Source organism: Nannospalax galili, unplaced genomic scaffold (assembly GCF_000622305.1).
Source record: "Nannospalax galili isolate Female #2095 unplaced genomic scaffold, S.galili_v1.0 scaffold103, whole genome shotgun sequence".
Classification (NCBI taxonomy): Eukaryota; Metazoa; Chordata; class Mammalia; order Rodentia; family Spalacidae; genus Nannospalax; species Nannospalax galili.
Genome location: NW_008352136.1, coordinates 2,624,364 through 2,650,202, shown reverse-complemented (window position 1 = coordinate 2,650,202; position 25,839 = coordinate 2,624,364). Strand labels below are relative to the sequence as shown.

General features: G+C 45.7%; 1 protein-coding gene across 2 annotated transcripts in view; it reads right to left on the bottom strand.

Annotated features, from left to right (window-relative positions):
• Grk3 (G protein-coupled receptor kinase 3) overlaps positions 1–25,839 on the bottom strand; it is a 164,353-nt gene that overhangs the window by 63,105 nt on the left and 75,409 nt on the right. Inside the window, exons 3-6 of one of the 2 annotated variants that reach the window (XM_029554026.1) lie at positions 18,680–18,753; positions 7,759–7,860; positions 5,701–5,775; positions 84–172 (exon numbers count right to left, since the gene is read on the bottom strand). In XM_029554026.1, the coding sequence (XP_029409886.1) occupies positions 84–172; positions 5,701–5,775; positions 7,759–7,860; positions 18,680–18,753 (340 nt within the window). The remainder of the gene's footprint in view (positions 1–83; positions 173–5,700; positions 5,776–7,758; positions 7,861–18,679; positions 18,754–25,839) is intronic. The other variant, XM_008849004.3, reaches the window with a different exon arrangement.

Here is a 25,839-nt window from a genome sequence, read left to right as displayed (position 1 = left end):
GGCCATGGTCATGGTTGGTAAGTACCTGTTGAATGAATAAATTAGCATACATTTGAAGGACAGGGCACACTGCAGAGCAATACCTTCTACATATGCATAAAGCTCGATACCTTTCCATAAATTTTTGAAAAACATCTCCTCGAAGACTTTCACAGATTTCTTCTATGTATGGCTAGAAAAGATGAAGAAGTGGACACCATGTAAATATGACTGTATCAAAGCAAAAAACACAAACCAGTGAGACCCAGGAAGTGGATACCATATAAATATGATTGTATCAAAGCAAAAAACATGAACCAGTGAGACCCAGGAAGTGGACACCATGTAAATATGACTGTATCAATGAAAAAAACACGAACCAGTGAGACCCAGGCCTATGAAGACACTAACCACGTGTGTTCTGTTCCTAAACTTGTACCTCTCACTAAGCCTCTGTCCCAGGGTTGTTATCTCATGGCCAGCTCCCCCATGGTATCCACATAGCCAGAGACAGCTCTTGGTGAGCTAAGGGCACTTCCTAAATGACTAGGCAGGGTTGGCTCTGTGAACCACTTAGAAGACCCCAACACTTAGTTATGTGACCCTCTGTCACCATCCTGAAATTCTTATTAATTTCTGAAATAGGGACCCACAGTTTTCATTTGGTGCTGGGACCTCCTCTGAGTTAACCTAACATGCCTTATAAATGGCTAAGATCCTTTTTTATCTGGATTGAGATTTAAAGACTCAAAGCTAATAGGTCCCTAGTTGATCTAATTAGCTATTTTACTGATTTGTGTTATAGTTTTTAGAGTTCAATTCACTCCTCTTGAGGGGAAGGAAGCTGGGGGATGGGGCAAGTGCAGCCCAGGTCTCTGAGTAAGTTCACTGGGAAGGAGCTGAGGGTTCTGGGTTCACTTTCTTCACATGGGGAACGACTGCTTTCTACACTAGTCCTCTGCTTCACACAGTGTGGAATAAATAGCCATGCTTTCCTGTCCCATGTGATGAACTTGCAGTTGAGAACAGTAAGGTCACAAATGGCCAGGCTGAAGCATTCACCCGAGTCAATCGAATCTCTTGGAAAATAGCCTGATACCTCTGATGTGTTGAATGATGAGAAATATAACCTTTTTTGTGTCTTCAAGGTCATCTAAAAGTTTACCAGAAGGAGCAGAGCAAGCAGCAAGGGAAGTCTGAGGAAGCCATGCTGTCATGTGAGCAGACAATGCAGGCGTGGGGGACTCACCCAGCTCCTCACAGGGCTATGGCTGCCTGAGATGGCTATGAGACTGATCTTAACCTACACCAACTCTTCCATCCTTGGTAAAGCTGTCTCCCCACTCACTCTCGCTCTTCCTGACCCTAGAACTCTGTGATTCCACAGTCATAGCTTTCTTAGTCAAGGCCTATACACATCCTAAGAAAGTCAACAGACATCAAAACACACAGCAGCTGAGGTCCCCCAAGAGCTGCAAGGAGACCCGTCCACATGCCAGACTTTCCACTTAGGGAACAGCTGTGCTCATACACATTTTTCTTTCCTATTTTAGCAAACATTCCATTCTTTGTGTTAATCAAGTAACAGCTGACGGTCTTTAGGAATTCTTAACTGTCATCTCGTCACAGTTTAACATACAGAACCTGTGATGGTTGATACTGTCACTTTGACAGGATCTAGAATCACGATGGAGACACAGCTCCAGGCTTATCTGTGAGGGGGTTTCTAGATTAGGCTAACTGATGTAGACCCACCCTAAAGGTATACAGGACCATCCCAGGGGCTAGGGTCCCTAACTAAATAGAAAGGAGATGAGCTGAGCACCAGCGTTCACCTCTCTCTGCTTCCTGACTATGGATGTCATGTGACCAGCCGACTCACACTCCTGCCACCATGCCTTCCCCTCCATGATGGACTGCACCCTCAGACTGTGAGCCGGAATACACGCTTCCTTCCATCAGTTGCTTTGGGGAGGAATGTGGTCAGAACAAGACCCAACACACACCAGGGAAGTGAGAGCTCAGTAGTGGGAGTGAGCCCCTTCTTGGGTCTTCATTCCCTTCATAAAGGGGGACAGTCACATCTAATTTGAGAGGTGATTATAACAATCAAATGAATAAAATTTAAGAATGTGGCCAGCGGAGCACAGGGCCAGGTACCTTTTAGCCACTAAACACCTGCCAGGTCCCTCACCCCACAGCCTGCCAGGCCCCTCACCCTATCACCAGCCAGGCCCCTTACTCCACAGTCACCCAGGCCCCTCACCCTATTACCAGTCAGACCCCTCACCCCACAGCCAGCCAGGCCCCTCACCCCATCACCAGCAAGGCCTCACACCCCATAGCTACCCAGGCCCTGCACCCCACAGCCAAATGCATCTACACAATTATTTATGTCTAAAGCTGATTTTGGAATTTAATATAATCATGTTGCATGTTTTTTCTCAATGAAGTTTTTTTAATTAAAAAATATTGAATTTTTGTATATTTCATACATAAAATCATCTTTATACCCCCTTCCCCTTTGGCACCCTCCCATAGCCTCCCAACTGGAGTTCATACACTCTCTCATTCGTGTTAAGGCCTATTATGTAAAGATAGTGTCCCCAGATGTCCCTCAGTGCTTTTTTCTTTAATTTTTATCTTATGTGTATGAGTACATTGCCTGCATGCATGTAGGTGCCCTCATGTCATGCAATGCCCATGGAGGCCAGAAGAGGGCAACAGATCCCCTGGAACTGGAGTTACAGACAGTTACTGGCCGCTATGTGGGTACTTGCCCTTTGTAAGAGCAGTCAGTGCTCTTAACCAGTGAACCATCTCTCCAGCCCATCAATACAGTTTTCTTTCACTATAAACTTCAACTAGTCGACTTCACTGGTTAAAGTCCCTCTGTCTACAGGATGTGCAAACAGAGGATTCCTTGCCTGGGAGGGTGGGGGTTCTATGGACCAACACTAACAGGCTCCTAGTCAAGGAACCCATCAACCCTTCACAACTGAGATAAGGAAAACACCTGTCTGCGTCAGCTTCGCCAGAATGCAATTTTCATTCATTTTTAAAATGATCAAAACAAAAGAATAAAGTGTTTTTTACAAGATACAGAGAAACAGCTTGTAGAAGTGCGCTCCCTGAGGGAGGCACAGTAACCATGGTGGTCAAATCGCCAGAAGCAATCTTGTTTCTGTCCTTGATGCAAAGCTAAAAAATCTCAATATAAAAGCAGGTGCCAAGGGTTGGCTGTGATGTGGGTGTGCCTGCCCTCCTCCCCACCCCTCTCCTATTCACTATTGGAAGCCTGATCCCCTACCATGGTGATGCTCAGCTGGTGGGACCTTCAAGGGGCAGGAGGTGGATGGGTCACTGAGGCAGATTCTCCCAGACTCTGGTTAGCTCTCATGAGACCATGTCATCTGCTCTCTGACTGCTAAAGCACTCAGTCCAGGGCCCTCCCAGGAGGCTGCACTCTTGCGGCCTCCTGAGCTTAGACTTTCAGTGTCCCAACTGGATAAAAGTTAAATAAACCTCCTTTTTTTTTTTTTTTCCTTAAGGGCTCAGGTCCTGAAAGTATTCACTATCTGTTCCTAAAAATAACTCTTACTTAATATTATATTCATTACAGTAATGGAAAACCAAGCAACACACCAAGCAGTCTACAGTAGAGTTCAACAGTGATTGGCCGGGGACTATCTGCACACCGTGCAGTAAACAACACAGTTCAACAATGTCATCTCTGATGGGCTTGGAACTATCTGTGGAAAGTCAGTTGCAAACTGAGGTTCTCACATTCAAAATGTCATGGAGACAGCAGAAAGCAGACGTGGGCACTGCACTGCTTGACTGTAAAAGATCTAATCAGAGCTAACATTTGTGCAGGGATGAGAGAAGCAGACCCATGAATCTTCAAGACCCCCTTTCAGAGAGAGAGTCTATCCCTATCCCCCACATTCACGGGTATGCAAACGAATTAGGAAGTAACAGGGAAGGAGGCAGAGCTCAAGAATGGACTCCCCTTGTAACTGGCCTGGCAGAAATGAAGACAGTCTAAAGAGACACTTGTGTCCCTCCCTTCCACCATCAGACTGTGAAACAAATTCCAGGGAACTGGAATTTTCCCCAGGAGTGTCATGCTGGGAGAAGGGCAAGACTGTCAGCTAGAGGATGAACTTGTCACCCAGAAAGAGATTTCACAGGGTTCTAACAAACCACATTCAGGGTTAAGACTGAAGGCCAGATAACAACAACGATGGGCTGTCTGGGGGCGGGGGCATACCTCCACAGGGGCTGCTCAGCTACGTGTAACTCTTAAATGCTGCCCTCATATTTGACCTTGAAGATGGGCTTGAGAGTCGCTGGGTCTCTTCCCAAATGTCCCTTTTCCATTTTTTACTATTAATTTAGCTCCTTTTACTTTCTTTCTTTTTTTTTTTTTTTTCCTTTTACTTTCTTATCAAAGTTGAGTAGTCAAGCCAGGGGCACAGGCTCTGCCATTCACTTCTGGAACATTCTAGGCTGTGCAGACAGGTCCTATGTGTCATGAGAAATCATGGTGATGGAAGGGAACACCCAACTTGTTTCTGTACAAATGCTCTCTCTATAGGCTAATTGACTTCACTTTGCACAAATTCATACTGTCATAAGGTATCAAGTACAAGACCAGTAGGGTCTAGTGGCACACACTATGATCCCAGTCCAAAGGAGGTGGAGACAGGGGGACCAGAAGACCAGTCTAGGGCCAGCATGGTGCTTTAATCTCAGCGCTAGTGAGGCAGAGGCAGGCGTAAACAGATCTCTATGAGACTGAGGCCAGCCTGGTCTACATAGTGAGTTCCAGGCCAGCTAGAGCTTCAGGGAGACCATGTCTCAAAAACAAACAAACAAACAAAAGAGAGACCATCCTGGACTTTGTGAGACCCTGTCTCAAAAAACAGCAGCAGCAAAATAGCTTATCTCACTGTAAATAACTGGATAATCCAACAGAAGGATACGTTAATTTTTTTCAGTTACTAAAATTAATTAATGGAACTCCTCCATTTCTCATAATTCACAGAAACATAAAAGGCCCACTACCCACTTGAGAATCTGTTGGTATGAAGCATTATCATCTATATGGAAAACCCTGGATGGAAAAGGTCTGGAGGAAGAGGAGGAAGAGGAGGAGGAAGAGTAAGGAGAGAGGAGAGGTGTTCTGTCTAAACAACAACAAATACATAGACAGGCCTGTCAGTCGAGAAGCCAGCCTTCCAAGCCCTGTCATCTAAATTTATCTGGTGGTGCTGTTCAAGATAGAGGCAGTCAACATGACACCTCTAAGGGCCTTTGAGCATTCACTTTTGACTCTTGAAAATAAGTCTTATTTAATCCGGAGGATAATCACTGCAAGTCACAGCACACAAAGTAAACCTTGTAAATCCCTGCGCATCGCAGGCACGGAAACGTCACATGGCTGAGGGCTGTCTGCTCCGATGTCTTATCTTGATGGATTTCTAGAACATAAGGTTATGAGAAAGCTCTGGGCCCCTTTTCAGGAAAGTCTGCGAAGCCTGTCGGCAGTGGAGTGCTTTTAAGCAAGAAGACAGGCGAGCCCGAGCTCTGTCGTTCCAGCTGAGCATACCGTCTTACAAATCAATTCCGCCTCTACACTTGACAAGCTAAGAAAATGCTACCAGGTCTGACGGGGAGACAAATCAGATAGATTTATTTGAATTGGTTTTATCTTACCTGAAAAAGAGTTGCTGTTACTTGTTTCTTTGATAGATGACTCTGTACATATTCTACAGCTTGCTTCGAGAATGGCTTTCAAAAAAATCAAAGACAGCGTTTTTTTAATAAGGTGACTTAGCTGCATCACAAACATCATAGCTGACACATCATAGCTGACACAATCATGAAAGGGTCACCCATGGTGACTGGATTAGAAGCGCTCTTTAGAACCTGCAGGCTTCTCTGTAGATAGTCCAAGCACATGTATGACCCTCTGACATAATGTCCAGGCTCCAAACCTCAGCAGTCAAGGCACCTATGGAACCCTGCCTTTGCCTGGCTACACATATCTCTTCTTTCCTTGTAACAGTTCGACAAGGTGTCTGCTACTTCAGAGAAAACAGATGTAGGACAGCACACCTAGGAACTCAACACCAGCATTAACCAGCCACAGCGACCCTTGCTCTAGCTTTGGGAGGTCTCATTGAAGCCCCAGCAGAAGGCAAATGGGGTAAACAGAACAGGGCTTCCACTGATGGGAGTGACAAGCTACATCTTCATGAAGCTTCAAATACTGTCTTATTTAACGTGCACAGTAAGAAACAGCTAAGCAAAGCCGGATCATGCTGCTCAAATCCCACTTATTGTTGAGCTAATGAAAGCCAAGTTCACACGGGCTCCATGAAGCATGTATGTCTTCCAGGGCTTGGCCATGCCAGGAAAGCAGCAGGGTACAGCTCAGATCCCCTCTACATGGCATGTGGACCCCAAGAATTATGAAGTCACTTACACTTCGGTAAGAACTGAGACTGCTTCCTAAGTGCTAAGGCAATATAGGGCCATCCAATTATCCTTCCTGCCATGGTACAGTACTGCACACCTATGCTGTTCCACACGGGAGCCTCTGGTCACACAGGGTTTGGGGTACTTGAGATATAATCTCATCAGATGTCCAAGAATGAAATTTATAACTCCGCCTGACTTTAATTAACTTAAATAGCCACACAGGGCAGCGCCACTGTCCTGCGAAGAGCAGATCAAGACTGAATTCCTTTGCAAAGCAGTCTTCATCTGGGTAAAAAGACCTTCAAGTGGGAATTCCTACTTTGCCAATTATTCCACTCACTCTTGGTGAGGTAGTTTCCTGAGAACCTAGTTTATCCTAATGGCCGAATTAGACTTTTAACTGATATAGGAGGGAGACAGTAATTTCAAACATTACTTAACATGCTAATTATAACCTTCATTAATCCTAAGAAATCATTGACAATTTACACTTATCAAATTCTGACTCACCTAATTGTTAAACTATAGCTAAATTAAAAATAGCAAGATTAGGGCTGAGAATGTAGCTCAGTAGCAGAGCACTTGTCTTTAGCAAGACCCTGGGCTCCATTCCAGTTCTCAAAATAATATAGAAACTCTAATAATACTAGTAAGTTGGGTGTGGCAGTACATGTTCTTAGTTTTAGCACTTAAAAGACTGAAGTAGAAGGATCAAGAGTTCAAGTCCAGTGGCTGGAGAGACAGTTCAGTGGTTAAGAGTACATAACTGCTCTTGCAAAGGACCCAAGTTCAATAGCCAACACCCATGTCAAGCAGCTCAGAACCTCCTGTAACTCCAGCTCCAGGGGATCTGACACCGTCTTCTGGCATCCATGGGCACTGTACTCATGTGCTCATACTCACATACAGACATACACATTTTTAAAAAAAAAAATAAATATTGAAAATAAGAGTTCAAGTCTAGCCTGAGCTACAAATCTCAAATAATAATAATGATAAGAATAATATATGATGATAAAGCCGAATTTTCTTTGATTGTGATAAATTAGCCCTCTTATCCATAAGTTTCTTGCAGTGCAAGTACTAGTTTCTGAATATGCACCAAGCAAAGAAGATACAGGAGACACTGGGTCAGAGAGCCACATGCATGGCGGAACCCAACGCCCAGGTCCCATCCTGGGTACACACGCTTAAATCACTGATTGCCATCAGACAACTGTGCTTCATTCTGGAAACACTGGCAGTGTCTCTGGGCACCTCAAGGCCAAGGGAACAGGACGGGGCGCTCACATGTGAGCAGGACAGCAGCTCCTTCATGATGTAGGCGTCGTACATCTGCCGGCTCCGCAGCAGGCGGTCTTCCTCGTTGTCCAGTTTCTCATACTCTTTTATCTAGGTTATCAGAGAGTTCTCAAAGTTAGCTTGCAACTTCCTGGAAACCTGCTTTATTTAGAGCCATTGCTGACCCAGGCAGGACCCTTCCCGATGAGACAGAGCAAATTATTGAGCTAGCAATTCCCCCAGAAATGATTGCTTCCCATGAGCGGCTAATGCAGTTGCAACAATTTAAACCCAGCTACAAATACAAATGGGTTTTCCTCTGTGGTGAACCTGGGTATTTAAATGTGGAAACACATATTAGGAAACAAAGACTCTTCCATGGCTACACTGACCCCACAACACAGAAGCCAGGGACCATCTGCCCCGCCAGCCCCTTCTCCACAGCACAAGTCATTTCAATCTGGCTAGAGTTCAGCTCCAAGATGGGGCTTGGTCACACTCACCTACACTGTTCCACATCTAAAGGGGGGGAGGGAAATACTGTCAGGATTCCTAGAAATCAGCTGAAGAAAATAAACACTTGGAGGTGGAATCGACTCCTGGATGAAAGTCTTGGTTGTCCAGCACTATGAAAGTACCAACGGGAAGTTACTTGACACACTGTATTCAGGTCAAGTGTCGGGGTGTACTCCTGTCAAGCCTAGCACTCAGGAGGCAGAGGCAGGCAGAGCACCAATTCAAGACTAGTCTGGGCTACATAGTAAGACAATCGAAAGAAAGAAGGAGAGAGAGAGAGAGAGAGAGAGACAGAGAAAGGAAGGGAAGGAGGGAGGGAGGGAGGGACAGACAGACAAGAATATTCTATATTTCAAGTACTATGTTGGGAAAGGCAACCCAGGTGGCTTTCAGGTGGAGTAAATAATAAAATGGGGGGGGTTGTTTTTATCTTTTTGAGACAGGGTCTCCCTCCAGCCCCAGCTGGCCTGGAACTCACTATGTAGACCAGGCTGGCCTCAATCTCACAAAGATTCACCCGCTTCTACCTCCCAAGTGCTGGGATTAAAGGCATGCACCACCACACCCGGCATAAAACGTGTTTTTTAAACACCTGTCCTATGTGGAGTTGGCCCCAATTGCCCTAATCTGATCACAAGAGGTCCTGGATCAGAAAACCATTCCCATTTATTTATAGGTATATTTGAATATGAAAGACACAAGACTGAAGACAGAAATGACACATAAAAGAAGAAAGCAGCAAGAGAAGCACATCCTCCATGTAACACACAGCTCTGTGTGACCAGTTTCATCCAGCAGTCACCTCTGGCTACACCACCTCGCTCCACACCCCAGAGAACTCTACCCTGGGAAGGCAGAAACAAGGGTCCACTCCCAGGAGCAGCCTTTCCGTTACAGACCGGGTTTCACATGTTAGAATCGAAACCAGTCAATGATACAAAGATTCCTGATCAAGATAACGGCACAGTTCCAGAGTGAGGGAGAGAAGGATGTGGCCACTGAGGTCCTGTAAGAGCTAGCAGGCTCACATACTGAGAAGTTACAGGAATCTGATCTGCAGTGTGACAAGATGACTACTGGGCATGCTTGATGGGATGGAGTCTTTTCAGAGCAGACAACAGAGCCTCTGTGATGCTGGGACCCACTCTAGAAGATAAGAGTATCTCAGCTCAACACCAACCCAGCAGTGCTGGCATGGCCTGGTCAAGGTCCCAGCATCCTACCTCAGCTTCTGAGAACTGGTCTCCACATTGCCTGCAAAGATGCCAACTGCAGGTGGCCAAAGACAGGCCTGACACCCTCAGAAAGGAAATGAAAGGATTGGGGTTTAGTTGATCCCTCTGGTTGTATTTAGTCTTGGAAGGTTCAAGAGTTAATGCCAGAAGAACTGGATGCTAAGAGAGATGCCACCCAGTCAGAGAGGAGAGATGCCACCCTGCCAGGGGTCCGAGTTTGACATATGAACAGCCTCAGCAACAATAGACTCTTCTAGAACTGTTATCCAAACCATGGTGAGATGCGAGTCCAGAGGACCCATAAGGCAAAGTGACACCTGGTAAGGCTCGTTCTCTGTAAGTTTCTTTGAGCTGTCAAACTCCAACTACACAAATGATTCTGGCTTTGTGGGCAAATGAGGTTCCAAGGCACAGTACTGTCTGTGTGGGGAGCCCCAAGCCTTATGAACTCAATGTGAACAGCAGACAGGGTAGAGGGAGCATGGGACAGGCCACTACAATTCACAGCTCATCCCTACCAGCAGACAGACCACAGATCACAGAACACACCAATGGCCATCAGTCAGCTGGCCATAGGAAACCTTAGAGAATCCTTAGTGGTGTCACCTCTGATTACATCAGGAGGGCTGACCAGGTACCTAAGTAGGTGGGTCCACAATTGAGGTGACAAGCCTCCATGCCGCAGGACAGAAGCAGCAGCAGCAGTGATGGCAGGCACCCACCACACAGCCACTCTCTGCTTGGGCACACACACGACTGAGCATACCCCTGCCCAGTCCATGGCTGTGTCTCGGGGACCCAATCAGTCCTGGGTTCTGCATCCCGGCTTTGCCTCCGCTCCCCTCAATCTCCTTTTGTGGCTTTCCCCCTCAGTTAAGCTTCAGAACACTGATGTCATGTGGAACATTCTGGGGAGTCATTTTTCCACTAGCCACACTGCCCTCAGGGACAGTTGCTCTGTCCACAGACACTAGCTGTATTTGATAACTAAAATCCCAACTCCTCAGGCTCAGTGTTCCCTGTGAGTTCCATATTCCAAACATTCACCCTCACATTTAACATTACACACTGAAAATCTGGGAAACATCTCAAACTGAGATCACCTAAGGGAGCTTGTGGTTTCCACAATCCATGTCACAATCTGCCGTGTCCTTCCCGAATTCTTTATCATAAAACTGAGTTTACTCATCTTCCCTGCTTAAGTCAAAAGTGAAGGTCGCTGTTGTCTGCACTCTTTAGGCCACATGGCTGCACCCTCACAGCTAGCCTGCCAACACATCATGTGTGTGCCTGACTCAAAATCCATCACAAACCCAGACAACTAGCTCAGAGCAGCACAGTCCTCCTGAGATGGTGACTGTCAACACCAGCATGAGAAAAACTCAATGAAGAAGGCAGTGGAGTATGGCCTAAAGGACACAGATAATGGAAACGGAGCACCAAACGGAAGCCATAGAGAAGGCGATTTTGGAGATGAAGAGCCACGAAAGGAAGAGAGGCATGGTGTCAAACTCTCTGGTGGTTCCCGGATGGCATGACTAATCCCGTTGGCCCAGAAAGGCTGAGGAGCTGAACAAGGTTCAGCCACACACTGCAGAGGAAGCGGAGCCTCCAGTCTGGGGAGCTAGATTCAGCATCTGTAGAAACAAAACTGTCCATACCCTTAGGGAGAGTTTACAGCATCCATAACATGTTAATCAGCTTGTTTGAGATACAGGCTCAAGTTATTATGTTGATGAGGAAAATGGAGGCACACGTAAAAATCCAGACCATCAATGAGATCCAATCCAACAAGACCCACATGCTGGAATTACCAGACAAGGACTTTAAATCCAGGATTCTAATTGGATATAACAGAAAGGCATCTGTACAATGAAGGGAAAGATGGGTACAGAACACAACTATGCTGGGTGGATTTGACTGTCACCTTGACAGAACCTAGAATTAGCTGGGGACGGAGGAATGAGGAGGAATCATCTAGATCAGGCTGGCCTGTGGATATGTCTGCGGGGGGTTGTCTTGACAGTTAATCGATGTAGGAAAACCCAGCCCATTGTGGGTGGCACCATTCCCTAAGAAGAGAGCCTGCACTGTATAAGACAGAAGAAAGCCGAGCTCAAGCAGGCAGCACGGGTACACACACCTGCTGCTCTCTGCTCTGAACTGTGGATTTCTATGACCAGCTACCTCAGGCTCCTGCCTTGACTCCCTTCAGTGATGGACTGGAAGCCGTAATTTTAAGCAGGAAAAATCCTTTCCTCCTTAAGTTGCTTGTTGTCAAGGTGTTTTATTACAGCAACAGAAAAGACTCTACAGTAACTATCAAAAGAATCAACTGGAAATTTCAGAAGTGTAAATATGGTATCTGAACTAAATCGTTCGGTGAACTAGCAGGGGAAAGTTCAGCAAGTTTGTATACAGACCCAAAGAAATTATCCAATCTGTAGGACAGAAAGAAAAGCTACTGAAAGGATAAACTCCACATGGCCTTGGGCACACAGAGGACAATATCCAACAATCACATAGACAGGACTAGGTCCCTGGAAGACGGGAGGAGGGGGAAGTGCTTTAAGAAATTATCATTTCAATGTTCTCAGATTTGGTTAAAAATATGAAGGCACAGGCTGAAGAATTTCAGCAAATCCTATAGAAAGCAAAGGTGGTGTCTAAGATGATTTTACTAGAAAGTAGAAATCCTTGGAAAGGGGTAAAAACACCCAGGACTCTATCACAGGTGTCTAAAAGAAGCAGTTCAAAGACACAGAGATGGAAAGCTATCTCCTGGAAACAGCAAGCAGGATATGTGGCCATGACTGTCAGCCAAGGAACCCACTCAGGACAGAGAACGGAGCCAATGGCACAGGGGGCGTGTCACACAGACATCACAGTAACAGGTGTGTGTGAGCCTGACCACAGAGCTCACAAATATGGAGGGAAGTGACAATGAAATTCAGAAACAAACATTCCACAGTCAGAGCGGAAGCTTCTAGAATCTTTCTCAAGCCAACTGACAGAGAAGCCAGTGAGGCGACAGATGACCTAACCATGGCAGAGACTCTCAGCAGCACACCCAACATGCCTGCTGGTGCATTTTCACAGTAGAGTCTGAATTTGTCCCCGTGGCCCCCAGACCCCGTGCCTCTCTTGGTACTAAGGCATCCATCCTCACCTTCCCACCTTCGCACTACCCTCATCGGTTTCAGTTCCTCACACGGCTACACACCATCCCACCACGTGGCGATGCTGCCCCAGCCATGACTGTGGCCTCCCGTGCTCGCCTGATCAAGATGACACCTGCCTGCCACCCATGCTCTTGTTTAAGTGCCACCTTGCTCAGGTGAACTTGAATGCATTTGTGTAAAATGGCCACCCACCCACAACATACCACACTGAGCTGCAGTCAGTTCTGAACCACTCTGAGCAACTATGGAGACACTTCCTACCTGTGAAATGCCATTTGCTTCTTTCTCAACCAGAACGTGAGCTCAGAGACAACCAGGACCTTGTCTTTTGTTAATTTCAGCATGAGGCTGGTGGTCAATAAACACGGGTTGAATAAGTGGAAAAAATGTAACTGAAAAAATTAGTGACCTGAACCTCTGGTGTATACTCTCTTTTTGATAACTTTCCTTGTCATGACAGGGTCTTACTATGTAGCCCAGGCTAGCCTCAAACTCGAGATCCTCCTGCTTCCCTCCTGTGTACTGAGATTATAGGTGTGTGCAATCAGATCTGGTTCTATGATTTGATTTAAATCTAAATATAGCACATGTGCTTTTTCTTTTTATCCACCCCCCATCGCGCCTGTGTTTTATCAACTCTTTCAAACTTTAACTGAAAGATAACAGTGTGTGTTATCTTAACACTACACTGAGTTAACAGTGCACTGAGTGGTGTACATGTGGTGTGCATGTGTGTCTATTTGTGTGTGGTATATGTATATGGGTGCAGCACGTGTGGGGTGTGTGAGATATGTGTGTCTATGTATGTGTGCGTGTGGTATGTGTGAGGTATGTATGTCTATGTGTGTATGTGATATGTGTATGTGTGTATGTGGCATATATGTGGGTGGTGTATGAGTATGTGCATGTGTGGTATACATGTGAGCTGTGTGTGTCTGTGTATGGTGCGTATGTGTATGTGGTGTGTGCATGTGTAGTCTATGTATGAGATATATGTGTGGTGTATGGGGGGAATACTCTTCCAGGTGTCACATATACACGAGGCAGGCTCTGGGACACTCCAACTATTAGCAGAGGAGACACAGGTAGCAAGAAGCTTGTGTGCCTGCCAGTTAGCAGGAAACCTAAATAAAATGGTTTTAAGGCTTAACTCTTACCCCGGTGATACCCTGTGCCCAGGTGCCTGACCAGCATACAACAGACACTACAGTGCAGAAAGTAACTCTTTCTGGTTTTCTGTTTGAACCCTACAGCTAGCCTCTGAAGTGGGCAGGGACGACCACCCATCTCACTGGACAAAGTACCTCAGACTTGAGTCCCCATTCTGTGAGCCCCTCAAGTCAAGGGATTGTATCTGCTTCAAAATCTCAGGGTCATATGCTTCAGAGAAGCCACGGTGTTCCATGTCCACAGCACCTGGAAGGCGTGGCTGCAGGCAGGCTTAGCTAGGCTGTCAGTGTGTGAATTCAGGAAGGGATGAAATGATGATGTTGCAAGTAGCAGCAGGCACAAGTATAGTAAGAATGTAGGGCACAGAGTGTCAGGCTCATCAGGAACATGGAGGCCTGTCCACAGTGAGCCAGCCTTTAGGCAAGTGAAGCTTTCAAGGAGCTTACAGAAGCTGCAATGTTCTCACTAGGCAGGTGCAGGAACCAAGCAAGGAGAGGTGGGTGGGCTCCAGGGCTCTGTTAGGCCAAAAGGGGAGGGAGAGGGAGAGGGGAAGAGGGGGGAGAGGGAGGGAGAGGAGACTGGCATCAAGTGTGGAATCTTTCATTCTGTGGACACAGGACAGTCAAAATGCATGTCAGGGTCCATGATGACAGAGTATTCTAGAAATTAGAGAAGACACCATCAGGCTGAAGAAAGAAAGAGGTCAAATAAATGACTAGGGCATCGCTGTTTGAAGGCTGCCATGATTCCAGAACCGCACAGCAGCCCCAAGGTGGATGCTGTCGTCTAAGAACAGAGAACAAGGTGCTGAAAGCCTGAAAGCACCCAGGCAGCCCCACTGTGTGCAGGCCAGGCGGCCCCACTGTGTGCAGGCCAGGAAAGGGAGACGTGCTGGGCAGGCAGTCAATGGAAAAACGCCAGGGGTTAAAGTTCAAGTGGAAATGGGGACAGAAGTCACTACCATATTGGTGAGTGGTTAAGCCCCCAGTGGACTGCCCATCTGTTCCAGGCCAGCAGCGGCTGTGGCCTAGGAAAGCTGCTGTGCCTTCCAAAAGGTGACTTGGTGTGGAGACTGTGGCCTTGTTGCCTTCAGAAACAGGAGAACTCTGGACACATGGCACCAGATACTTCTAGACAAAACACCTGACTATGATTTAGATGAAAATAACAAAGGCTCTTGGAACTGAGCCAGGTATTTGGGGGTTTTGCTTGCTTTCTAAACATGATGTCACATGTTCAGCATAACTGATCACTCTTCTTAAAAGTACACTGATTTTTTTAAAATTTATTATTTTTATGTGTATGCATGTATTGCCTGCATGTAGGTAAGTGCACCCGTGTCGTGCAATGCTCACGGAGGACAGAAGAGCCTGTTGGATCCCCTGGAATTGGAGTTACGGACAGTTGTTAGCTGCCATGTGGGTGCTGGGATTCTAATCCAGGTCTTCTGCAAGAACAGCCAGTGTTCTTAACTGCTGAGCCATCTCTCCAGCCCCAAAAGTACACTGATTTTTAAAGAAAAAGTTTCACAAATCTATGCATATGTATGTATATGTGAAAGAAAGTAATGTCTCTCCAATTTTGACATGTGTCCTGTCATCCAACCACACATTTAAGGTCAGTCTGGTCTATAGAGTTGGACCTTGTGAGAGAGAGAGGAGGGGGAGGGGAGAGGGAGCAGAAGGGGATGGAGAGAGGGAGGAAAAGAAGGAAGAGAAGAGGAGAGGGGAAAGAAGGAAGATTTGCATAAAAACTATTCGCATGAGGCCGAATTTCTTTGGGTCACTGGAATACTTTAGGGTAGGTATGTGTGGCACATGCCTGCAATCACAGCACTCAGGAGGCTGAGGCAGAAGCTTGATAAGCTTGACACCAGCCTGGGATACAGAATGATAGGGAAGGAGGGCAAGAGGGAGGGCAGGAGGGAGGGATTTTTTTTTTTTAATGCGTATGAGCATATTGCCTACGTGTATATAATTACACCCATGTTGTGCAATGCCCTTGAAGGTCAGAAGAGGGCATCCCCTGGAATCCAGATCCCCTGGAACTGGAGTTATAGACAGTTATTAACTGCCATGTAGGTGCTGGGAATTGAACCCGGGTCCTCTACAAGAGCAGCCAGTGTTCTTATCTGCTGAGCCATCTCTCCAGCCCAGAGAAAATGTTTTAAGGTTAAAAAAAATCACATTACTAATAACAGCATTCTATTTCTTAAGCATATTTTAATGTAACATTTTCATCATTTTTGTTTTCATTTCTCCTTTGACACATAATTAATTAGTGGTGTATTGGGTTCCAGGCAGTTAGACAGTTCTTTGCTCTGCTATTAAATTTAATAGCTGAGTGGCACCATCTTGACACCTTAGACACTTCCTCTAGGGAATCAGCACATGACCTCCATCAATCAATGCTCCTGTGCACTTTAAAGTATACAGATTCTGTTTCTGAGTTTTCCTTTTAGTGTTTATTATTTTTATTTTATCTGTATGAGTGTATTGCCTGCATGTATGTAAATGAACCTGTGTAGTGCAATGCCTGCAGAATCAGAAGAAAGTGTCAGATTCCCTTGGAACTGGAGTTCTGGACGGTTGTTAGCCATTGTGTGGGTGCTGGTAATCAAACCCAGGTCCTCTGCAAGAGCAGCTAGCGTTCTTAACTGCTAAGCTAGCTCTGTGAGTTTTCTGTACAAGTCAAATGGGCGGGTGTCCGCCCCTTTATTGGCTACCATGGTTACCATGAGCCTGTACACCCTGCTAGGACTGGAGGCTTGTTTCCTAACTACCTGTGTTTGCTCACATGCTCTGGTTCTGTTTTTACAATGCTCAAATCTATCATTGTGAAGCTTGCTGGATTTCCCCTTAAGAACTCTTTGCCTCAAAGCATTACCTGTGGTGTGTTGATATGGCGTGCCGACCCCAGCTGGGCTCTGCTCTCTGTGTAAGTTCTAGATCTTTGTCTTCCTGCTTGGCTAATGAGCTGTCCATGTGAGGTTTTGTTCTTTATCTAATCTGGACTACTCAGTCCCTTCACTTGGAATATTTAGTCCATTTACATTAAATGTAATTATATTCATAGTCGCTATCTCCCCATGCTCTGTTTTCACTTTGACCTATTTTATTTCCTTTATTACTTTTTGATTACTCAATATAGTACTGTTTGTATTCTTCTCTTTTAACTTGTGGCATACGCACACTCTCCTCTTCTAAATGGTCCCTCAGGATACAGTAAGCACCCTTGACTGAACATGCCCCAGTGCCTACATTATGCTCCCTAACTGTCCCACAACCTCAAACTCCCTTACCTTCAGGAACCCTCTTCTGACTTTTGTGAGACTGCTTCACATTTTGGCCCTGCACGCCTGCACACTTCTTACACTCTAGACCCATCACATCACGTGCCGCACAGTCCCCCTACAACCTCTCTGTGTGGATATTCACCCCAAGGTGCCCCCATCCTGTGTGTCCTTCTGGGACCACTTTCCTTTCCGCCTAAAGGAACTCTGCTCAGAGCAGCTGGCAACTCAGGCCCATATCTGACAAAGACCCTCAGTTTTTCTTTGACTATATTTCATGTTTAAAGTGAATTCTTGCTGGAATTAGAATTCTAGGTTGTCAGATTTCTTTTCATTATTTGAACAGTGGACATTTAATTTTTTTTAATCCTTTCTCTTAAGATGTCATGATCAAATTGTTCCTTTTTTCAAGATTTATTTTTATTATTTTAAATATGTGTACTTATGTTGTGTCTGTATGAATATGTACATGTAAGTGCAGGTGCCTGAAGGAGGCCAGACTCAGATCCCCTGGAGCTAGAGTTACTGGCAGTTGTGAGCCACCCAACGTGGGTGCTGGGAATGGAGCCTGGGTCTTCTGCAAGAGCAGTACGCCGCTCTTAACTGCTGAGCCATATCTCCAGCACAAATATTATTCTTTTAAAAGTAATGTGTCTTCCTCACTCTGACCTGAATGGCTTTTAAGATTTTCTCGTTAAGTTTCACAAGCATATGTTGATATGTAAACATGTTTTATTTCTCTGTTTTGAAATGGGGTCTCTCTATATGATCCAGGTTGGGCTGGAACTTGCAATCTTTGCCTCAGCCTCCCGAATGCAGGGTTGAAGGCATGCACCACCATGCCTGGCTGTAGCAGACCTTTAAACCATGCCCCGTGTCTTTTCTCTGGGCTTCAGTTTGTGAGTTATCTATTGATCTGCATTATTTATTAATTTTGTATTTTATCCCATCTGCTGCTGAGCCTAACCATGGACCTCTAACTTCAAAAATGTACTTTTTGTTCTAGAATACCCAGTGGATTCTCTAACTGCTGTAACGCTAAGGTAGATTTCAATGGACCTTCTAGAAACTTCTACACTCACTGGATGGGCCCCTACAACATCAAACTTCACCCAGTGTCTTGGGAATCGCAGGTGGATGTCTGAGTCCCTGCCCCACAAGTCCCTTATCTGCTCCTCCAGGATGGCCAAGAAATCTCAGGCTAGCTTCTCTTTCAAACCCAGCAGCCCCTGGGCTCAGTTTCTATAGATGTCTAGGAGCTGGCCAGTTTCTGTAAGGTCTAGATGAACCGAGTCCTTGGGCGACTTGAGCATTGGAGTCACTCCTACTCTTCCTCCTGGTGTCCTCGAATTCCAGAGCCTCTAGGAATACCGGTTGTTGTCAGCTTCGCTACTAAAGGCCTTATTTCATGCCGCTGATTACTTTTTAATGAATTTCTGAATATACATGAAATAGTTACTAGTCTTAAATTTTTCCAAAGCATGGCTGAGACAGGCTTTTTGAAAGAAAATATCAGCAAGATGGCCGCTCCTTACCTCTTCATAAAACTTCACCTGTGGTACCGCTTCATTAATTTCATTCAAACAAAAATCTTTAAATAGCAAGAAACCTAAAAGAAAAGAATGAAAAAAAAAAACTTCAGGGTAGGAAATAAATGGAAATTTTATGCCACAGGGTATCTTTAAAATAATATGTTTAGACCTCAACTTCTTCCTTCCCTAATTAAAAAATAAACAGGAGAGGAAGAATTGAAGAGGCCAAGGACACCCCAGAAGGACAGACCCCAGGGGAGGGCACACGCCCCAGGGGAGGGCACACACCCACACCACTGGCTCTGATAGGTGGATTTCTTCTCTGTTCACAACCACTCCCACTGTTTGAAGATGAACAGGTCAGGAGGGTGGTCACACCACATGAGGCCTCAAGTCCACAGAAATTAACAGTCAAGGAGGACAGTAGTGCAAAGGGCAGAGGGTTTGTGCAACGTACACAGGATACCTGTAAGAGCAGAACTGGGCTCCTGCGGCAGAACTTAAACAGCCTTCTAGCCCATTCCCTTCGCCCTCACTATCTCGCACCCAGCAAACATCCAGGCCACAGCAGGTTACCCCTTCTCAAGGAATTCTTGGCTCAGGACACCAGGCACCCAATGAAGCAAGCCATACCTTATGGTTGGAATGTCTCCCACTCCCCTGCACACATCCCAAAGATCTTCACTCCACCTTCAAAGTCGGCCCCAAGAGCCAGCTTTGGCCGAGGCATGCCCTGGCTGGGACATTATCGTAGAGTGTGGTACATACCAGAAGTCTGCAGATGTTTGAGGAGTGAACAGTTTTTGTATGGGGGAGGAGCGGGTTGTAGCCCTGTGTGTGTCAATGTGTGCTGGACAGTGTGTATGTGCAGGTGAGTGTGTGCACAGACGGCAGTCAGAAGTCAACATCAGGTCCCTCACTCAGTCTCTCGCCACCTATCCTTTTGAGGCAGGATCTCTCACTGAATCTGGAGTTCTCTGTTTCAGCTAGACTGGTGGGCCCCTGGGATCTGCCTGTCTCCTTGCTGGAGTTATAGGCATGGGCCGACACACCCAGTTTTTGACGTGAATGCTGGGAATCCAAACTCAAATCCTCATGCTTGCCCTGCAAGCACTTCTCCCACTGAGCATCCTCCCACCCAGAAGTAAGGACTTGTTTCCAGAGCCTTCCAACACACCTTTGGCAAAACATTCACTCTGCTCTAGATAATCTTCTCAGCCTGAAGTCTCCTGGCCTTCACAAACAGCATCTAGCAGGACGCCTTGTGGTCCAGCCTGAAATGAACCAACAAAGCTAGACAGAGGCAGCCAATCAGGCTAAAGGGAGAGACAGCTGGGGATTATAAAACTCTAGAAAGGCCGGGGTGGGGGTGCTGGGCAATGGCTCAGCAGGTGGGTAAAGGCACTTGCCAACCAAGTCTGATGGCCTGAGTCGGATCCCTGGGATCCACACAGTGGAAGGAGAGCACTGTCCTCTGCGTTTCACATATACACTGTGATGGCACCCTCAAGTACACACACGCATATGCATGCACATAAACAAATACATAAATAATAAGTAAGCAATTTAAAGGATTGTTAAACTCCAGAAAGTCACAACAGCAGGATTAAAGGAACAGAAGCTGCAGATGGAAGCTAAAACAGTCAGGGAGTCTAAATGTATGGAGCTGGGGAGAACTCCCAGGTCACAGTGAGTGAAAAAGGAAACCACTCTGAGGGGATCTGAGAGAACGGCAGCACTGGATCCTGGACTTGAACTTGGGTGGCACTGCTCTGTGAGTTTCCAAAGTCTACAGTTCCAAGACCTTGACTTTCACAAATGGTAACTGTGGGTTCAGTGCAACCAGAAGGAAAGGATTCAAATAAGTCACTAAAGTAGGCGAGGATCGGCTCTCTGGGGATGTGGGTTAACTGACTGACATGTCAGGGAACTGATCAAGACATTGCTGTGACCCTCTCCCACCATGACCCACCAAGGAACACAAGGGATGGGAGATCTAAATTTAATTTACAGTTCAGTGTTTTAATTGTGTGTGTGTGTGTGTGTGTGTGTGTGTGTGTGTTATTTGGGACTGAGTCTAGGATCTCCAGGGCCTCACACATGCCAGGGGAGTACTCTGCCAGCTCTGCCCCCAACTCCTTTGTGTTTAAGCAGTAACTTGGGATTGAACCTAGAACCTTGTACATACTAGGCAAGTGCTCTGCTCCTGAGCTGTATGCCATGCCATTCTTATTCTTAATTTTGTTTTCTTTTTACATTTATTTATTTACTTATTTACATAACTCACACTATACAGTTGATTTAAGTCTTTTTAACTTTGATGGAAAAAAATGAATTCCAAATGGGAGGGAAAAAAATGAAAGGGACCATTACCTCATGCCCTAAAAAAAGCTAAGAATAATCATGAATAAAATGTAAAATTATAATGTTTCTAGACTATATATAGGATCTATCCATGGAAAATAAGCATATTTCTGGGCAGAGTCCAAAAAGAAAAGATAAATTATATTAACCACCATTTGAAATAACTGACATGTCATCAGGCCTGTTACAGGCTGTATATAACATCACAAAACCTAAGACAGGAACAGATTTTGCATATGTAAATTCTAAGAAACAAGCAAAATTCTTTTTTAAAGGTTTTATTTTAATTATGTGTTTATGTGTGTATCTGTGTGTCTGTGAGTATGCATGTAAATGAGGGTCCTGAGGAGGCCGGAGGGGGTTATTGGATCCCCTGGGTCTGGAGTTTCGGGTGGTTGTGAGCCTGGGAACCAAACAGGTGGGATCTGGGAACCAAACTCGAGTCCTCTACAAGAATAATATGTGCTCTTAACTGCTGAGCCATCTCTCCAGCCTCCTCCCTTTTTCATTTATGGGTGTGTGTGTGTGTGTGTGTGTGTACATGCCACATGTGTGCAGGTGCCATGGAGGCCAGAAGAGGACATCAGATCCCCTGGAGTTTGAGTTACATAGAGTTGTAAGCTGCCCAACATGGGCACTGGGAGCTGAACTCAGGTCCTCTGGAAGAGCAGCCAGGGCTGAGCCATATCTACAGTGAATGTTTAAAAAAGAAGCACACCAATATACGAATGGGCAAATGTTTTGAACACAAAGGTTGAACACGTCTCAAAAGTGCCACCATCAGCAGACATGGGGAAGAGGCTCAACATGTCCATCACTGTCTCAGTGTAAATTAGCCATGTTGAATTTCTGTTTCCCAACCAGGTTACAAAGGCTGGCCAGACCCAATGTGGGTGGGACCGTTCCCACTGCTGGGGAGGGTGGGTAATGCTGTGGTTCTCCCACCAGTGAATCAACAGACACAAAGGGACTCTGTACTGCTGAGTGACTAGTCCTGAAGGCCAAAGGAACGAACTAAACAAACCAAATGGATGAGGAGGAAGGCATGTGTCACTCAAGAAGGCTTCCAAGGCAACAAAGGCAATTGCCATGTGATTAAAGCCAGTGGGAAACCTCAGCCCAATTCAGGGTCCAGACCATTCAAAAGTGAACATGTGAGTCACCCCACAGGTACAGACCACCCATGGAGGTGCTTAGGGACCAGATTCTGGAGCTGTAATGAAGATTTCCTCCCTGTTTTGAATGTGGACTTGTACAGAGAGGCTCTCCTCCCTGTTTTGAGTGTGGACCTGTGCAGGATGCTTTCTTCTCTCTCTTGTCCTCTACTAGGGTGTAGTAACTTCATCATAGCACGTAAGTATTGTTGAATTCCCTCATAAAATTTAATTTGCAGGATATCAGAGAAAACAGTAACCACCCCAAGCCTTTGTACCATTAAGGAAAAAAGGCAACTGCATTTTCAGTTGCACAAGAACAGAGCTATCACACGAGGAAGGGTGACCTTGTCACTGTCCACATCGAAGATTCATTTTGACGTAGAGATTGAGAAGATGGCTAAGATGACACAGGCTGCCCAGTACAAATCAATTTTATGTGTCAACTCAGGGGATGTTTGGGGCTGGGATTAACTATTAAATAGATGGACTTTAAGTGAGCAGACTGTTCACCATAATGTGGGTGAGCCTCTTCCAATCAGGTAAAGGCTCAACAGAACTGAAAAATAGCCTCCCCTCACTGGCCGCACTGCAGAACTGGCCCTGCTGGACTTCTCAGCCTCTGTCATGGTAGGAGCCGCTAACACACACACACACACACACACACCACTCTATTGGTCCTCAGTCCTCTGTCTCTAGACAGTTCTAACACATATGTTGAGTATCTGGAGAGAATACAGTCTCTCGGGGAAATAGTTGAACATTTCTCACAGAGTTACAAACACTTCACTCAGCAATTTCATTATGCATCTACCTGAGAATACATCTCTGGAAAGACCAGTAGGTGTATCTTCTTAGCAATTTTATTACAGCTTTATTTGAAATAGTCCAAGGTAGAATATAGAATAACAAACAAATGGTGATATTTTTCACCTGATGCTGTATCATTCAGGAACAAGGCAGAGTGAGGCTCTAACGCAACCAGTAACAAAGAGCTCTCCAGAGAAAGAAAGCCCCTTGGACACCTGCAGGTGTAGAAGGGGAGAATCACTACAGGAACGAGGCTCACTTGACAGTGGATTCCAGCAGTTCCTGAGAGCTGCAAGGTAGAGAGCCAAGGAAGACTGTGGTGCAACTCCAGTGTGAGGCCCCAGAACAGGAAGCTTCTGGGAACAGGCCAGCTGCAGCTTGGAGTCCAAAGTCAAGGTTGGAGCACCAGAAACCTGAAGGCCACGGCTAGAAGAAGAAGACGGTACCAGCTCAAGAAGCCAGCAAGCCTGGCCCTTTCCTGCCCTCTGCAGCCCTTCTGTGGATCGCATGACGCCAGCCCAATGAGGAGTAGGGGACCTTTTTATTATGATACTGAGTCAAATGCTGATCCGCTTCAGAAACACCCTCAGACACACCCACAAATGATGCTTTTCTGGATACTGGACACACCACACCCCTTCAAGTAGACACTTGAAATTAACATCCTGGTAAGAAAGCATCAGGCACTATGCCGGTCAAGAGATAACAGATTCAATGGAGAACACACCATGTAATTCCACAGCCTTGAAATCCCAGAACAGGGGAAACTGGGCTATAGTTTTAAAGATTCAGCAATGTGCTTGCCTCCAACATCTTTCAGTAGAAAGAGGCAGGTTCATCAGCAAGACAGGAACAGGCGAAGGGGCGCCTGCTGGTCAGAACTGAGCATCAAGTGTATAATGAGCGCAGAATTATACCTCACTAGCTCAGCTGAGGGTCCACGCAGCCACACTGGGGGAAACAGTGACAGGGCAGGGAAGGTTTTCCCACAAATGACAACCAAAAATTAAGAGAGATGGTTAGAAAGCAAATGGGTGTGAAAACCACTGTCATAAGAACATGGTCCTTCTGTGAGATGTAAACCAAGGCATGGTGGTATCAGGATGAACTCCTGGGTGCTTACACACAGAGAGACCCAGAAGCCACGGTGGGAGACTAGAAAACAACGCCAAAAGAAGATAAGGTCATCAACCATCACAGATGGTCGACAAAGTGACATAAAACACAGAGAACAAGAGAACCTCACCCTTCCTACAAAAGTGCAAAGTTTGAGCCACAACTCTAACAAAGTACAAAACAAACTTGGGGATAATTCATTCTGCGGGAGCTTCCTTAGCCACCAACAGGTGTCTGTTTGACATCCGTATCTTGCCCACTAGCCACCTGTCCACAGCTGTGACCAGGATGCAGGATGCAACAGTCAGACATGTGGGCTCTGTGGCCATACTGCTTGGGCTACAGCCCAGTTTCAGTCAGGAAGTAGTAGTTTTGGTGGTTGTTTTTTAAAAACCAACTAACTAAACGAAACCCATTTTCATTCCTTCCTCTCTGTCTGATCTTAGGCAAATTCCTTGACTCCTCTGTTTTCATTTCTTCATATTTAAAACTGGATTACTAATAATATCTATCTCACATGACTGTCGGGAGGATTAAAACAGAAAAATAGGAAGAAGTCAGCACAGGGCCATTGATGACTGGATTTCCTTCTGAAACACAGCCACGACAGGAACAGCACTCTGTTTTTGTTGAAACTGCTTTGCTTGGGATGTCATCCAATATTGAGTGACCAAACTGGTCACCACCTAAAAAGCACAATACTCAATCACGTCTTTTATTAATATGGAATAAAGCTACTCACAGACGGGCATGGTGGTGCACGCCTTTATTCCTAGTACTCAGGAGGCAGAGGCAGGCAAATCTCTGTGAGATCAAGGCTAGCCTGATCTACATAGTGTGGCTATAGGGAGACCCTGTCTCAAAAAGGACCCCCCCAAAAAAATACAGAGATGGAGAGCACTTTGAGGATGGCTACAGATTCCTTTACCTGTCATTAGGACTTCCTAAACATTTAAAGTGACATAAAATGCGAAGGTGTGTGTGTAGACTAATGACTGACCTAACCTTGCAAACAAAAAGTTATTGTTTGTAATATAAACAAGCTTACTGAACCACAGCTCCTCTTCTGACCTGGGCAGCTGACCTTAATCCCTCAGGACCCTTCTTTGCCCTCCACCCAAGATAGTGCATGAATGTATGTGTGTATATTTTATGTTTCAAAGCATCAAAGCATGGCAAACACTGTGCATTTATCTCACTGAAAGCAATGAGAGAAATTTATAACACCTGCTGATCTAAGAGACAGAGAGAGAGGAGGAGGGAGAGAGAGAGAGAGTGGGTCTAGGTCTAGGAATCAGAAAGGGCAAGTCCCTAACTTTTTCTTCCCCATTTCATGCTGAAGCTATTGTTTCAATAAAGAATGAGTTAAACCCTTGCTTAAGAGCACAGTTCTCGCAGAAATTTGAAAGAACAGGTTCTCAGCAGTTCAGGTCCGCTCTTGGCTTTAAAATGAACACTGCATTTTGGTGTCCTGTGTGAGGAGGAGGCTCTTTACTCCAAATTCACAGACCAGAGCCCAGAGAAGTCTGGAGGAAACGGGGATGTATTAGTCACTTTTCTGTTGCTGTGACAGAAACACTGACCCAAGCAATTTATAGAAGGAAGAGTTTATTTGAGCTTACAGTTCCAGGGGAATTACAGCTGTCATGGCAGGGAGGCATGGTGGCTGGAGGTGGCTGGAGCAGGAGCAGCAGAAGCTAAGCTCTCACATCATCACCC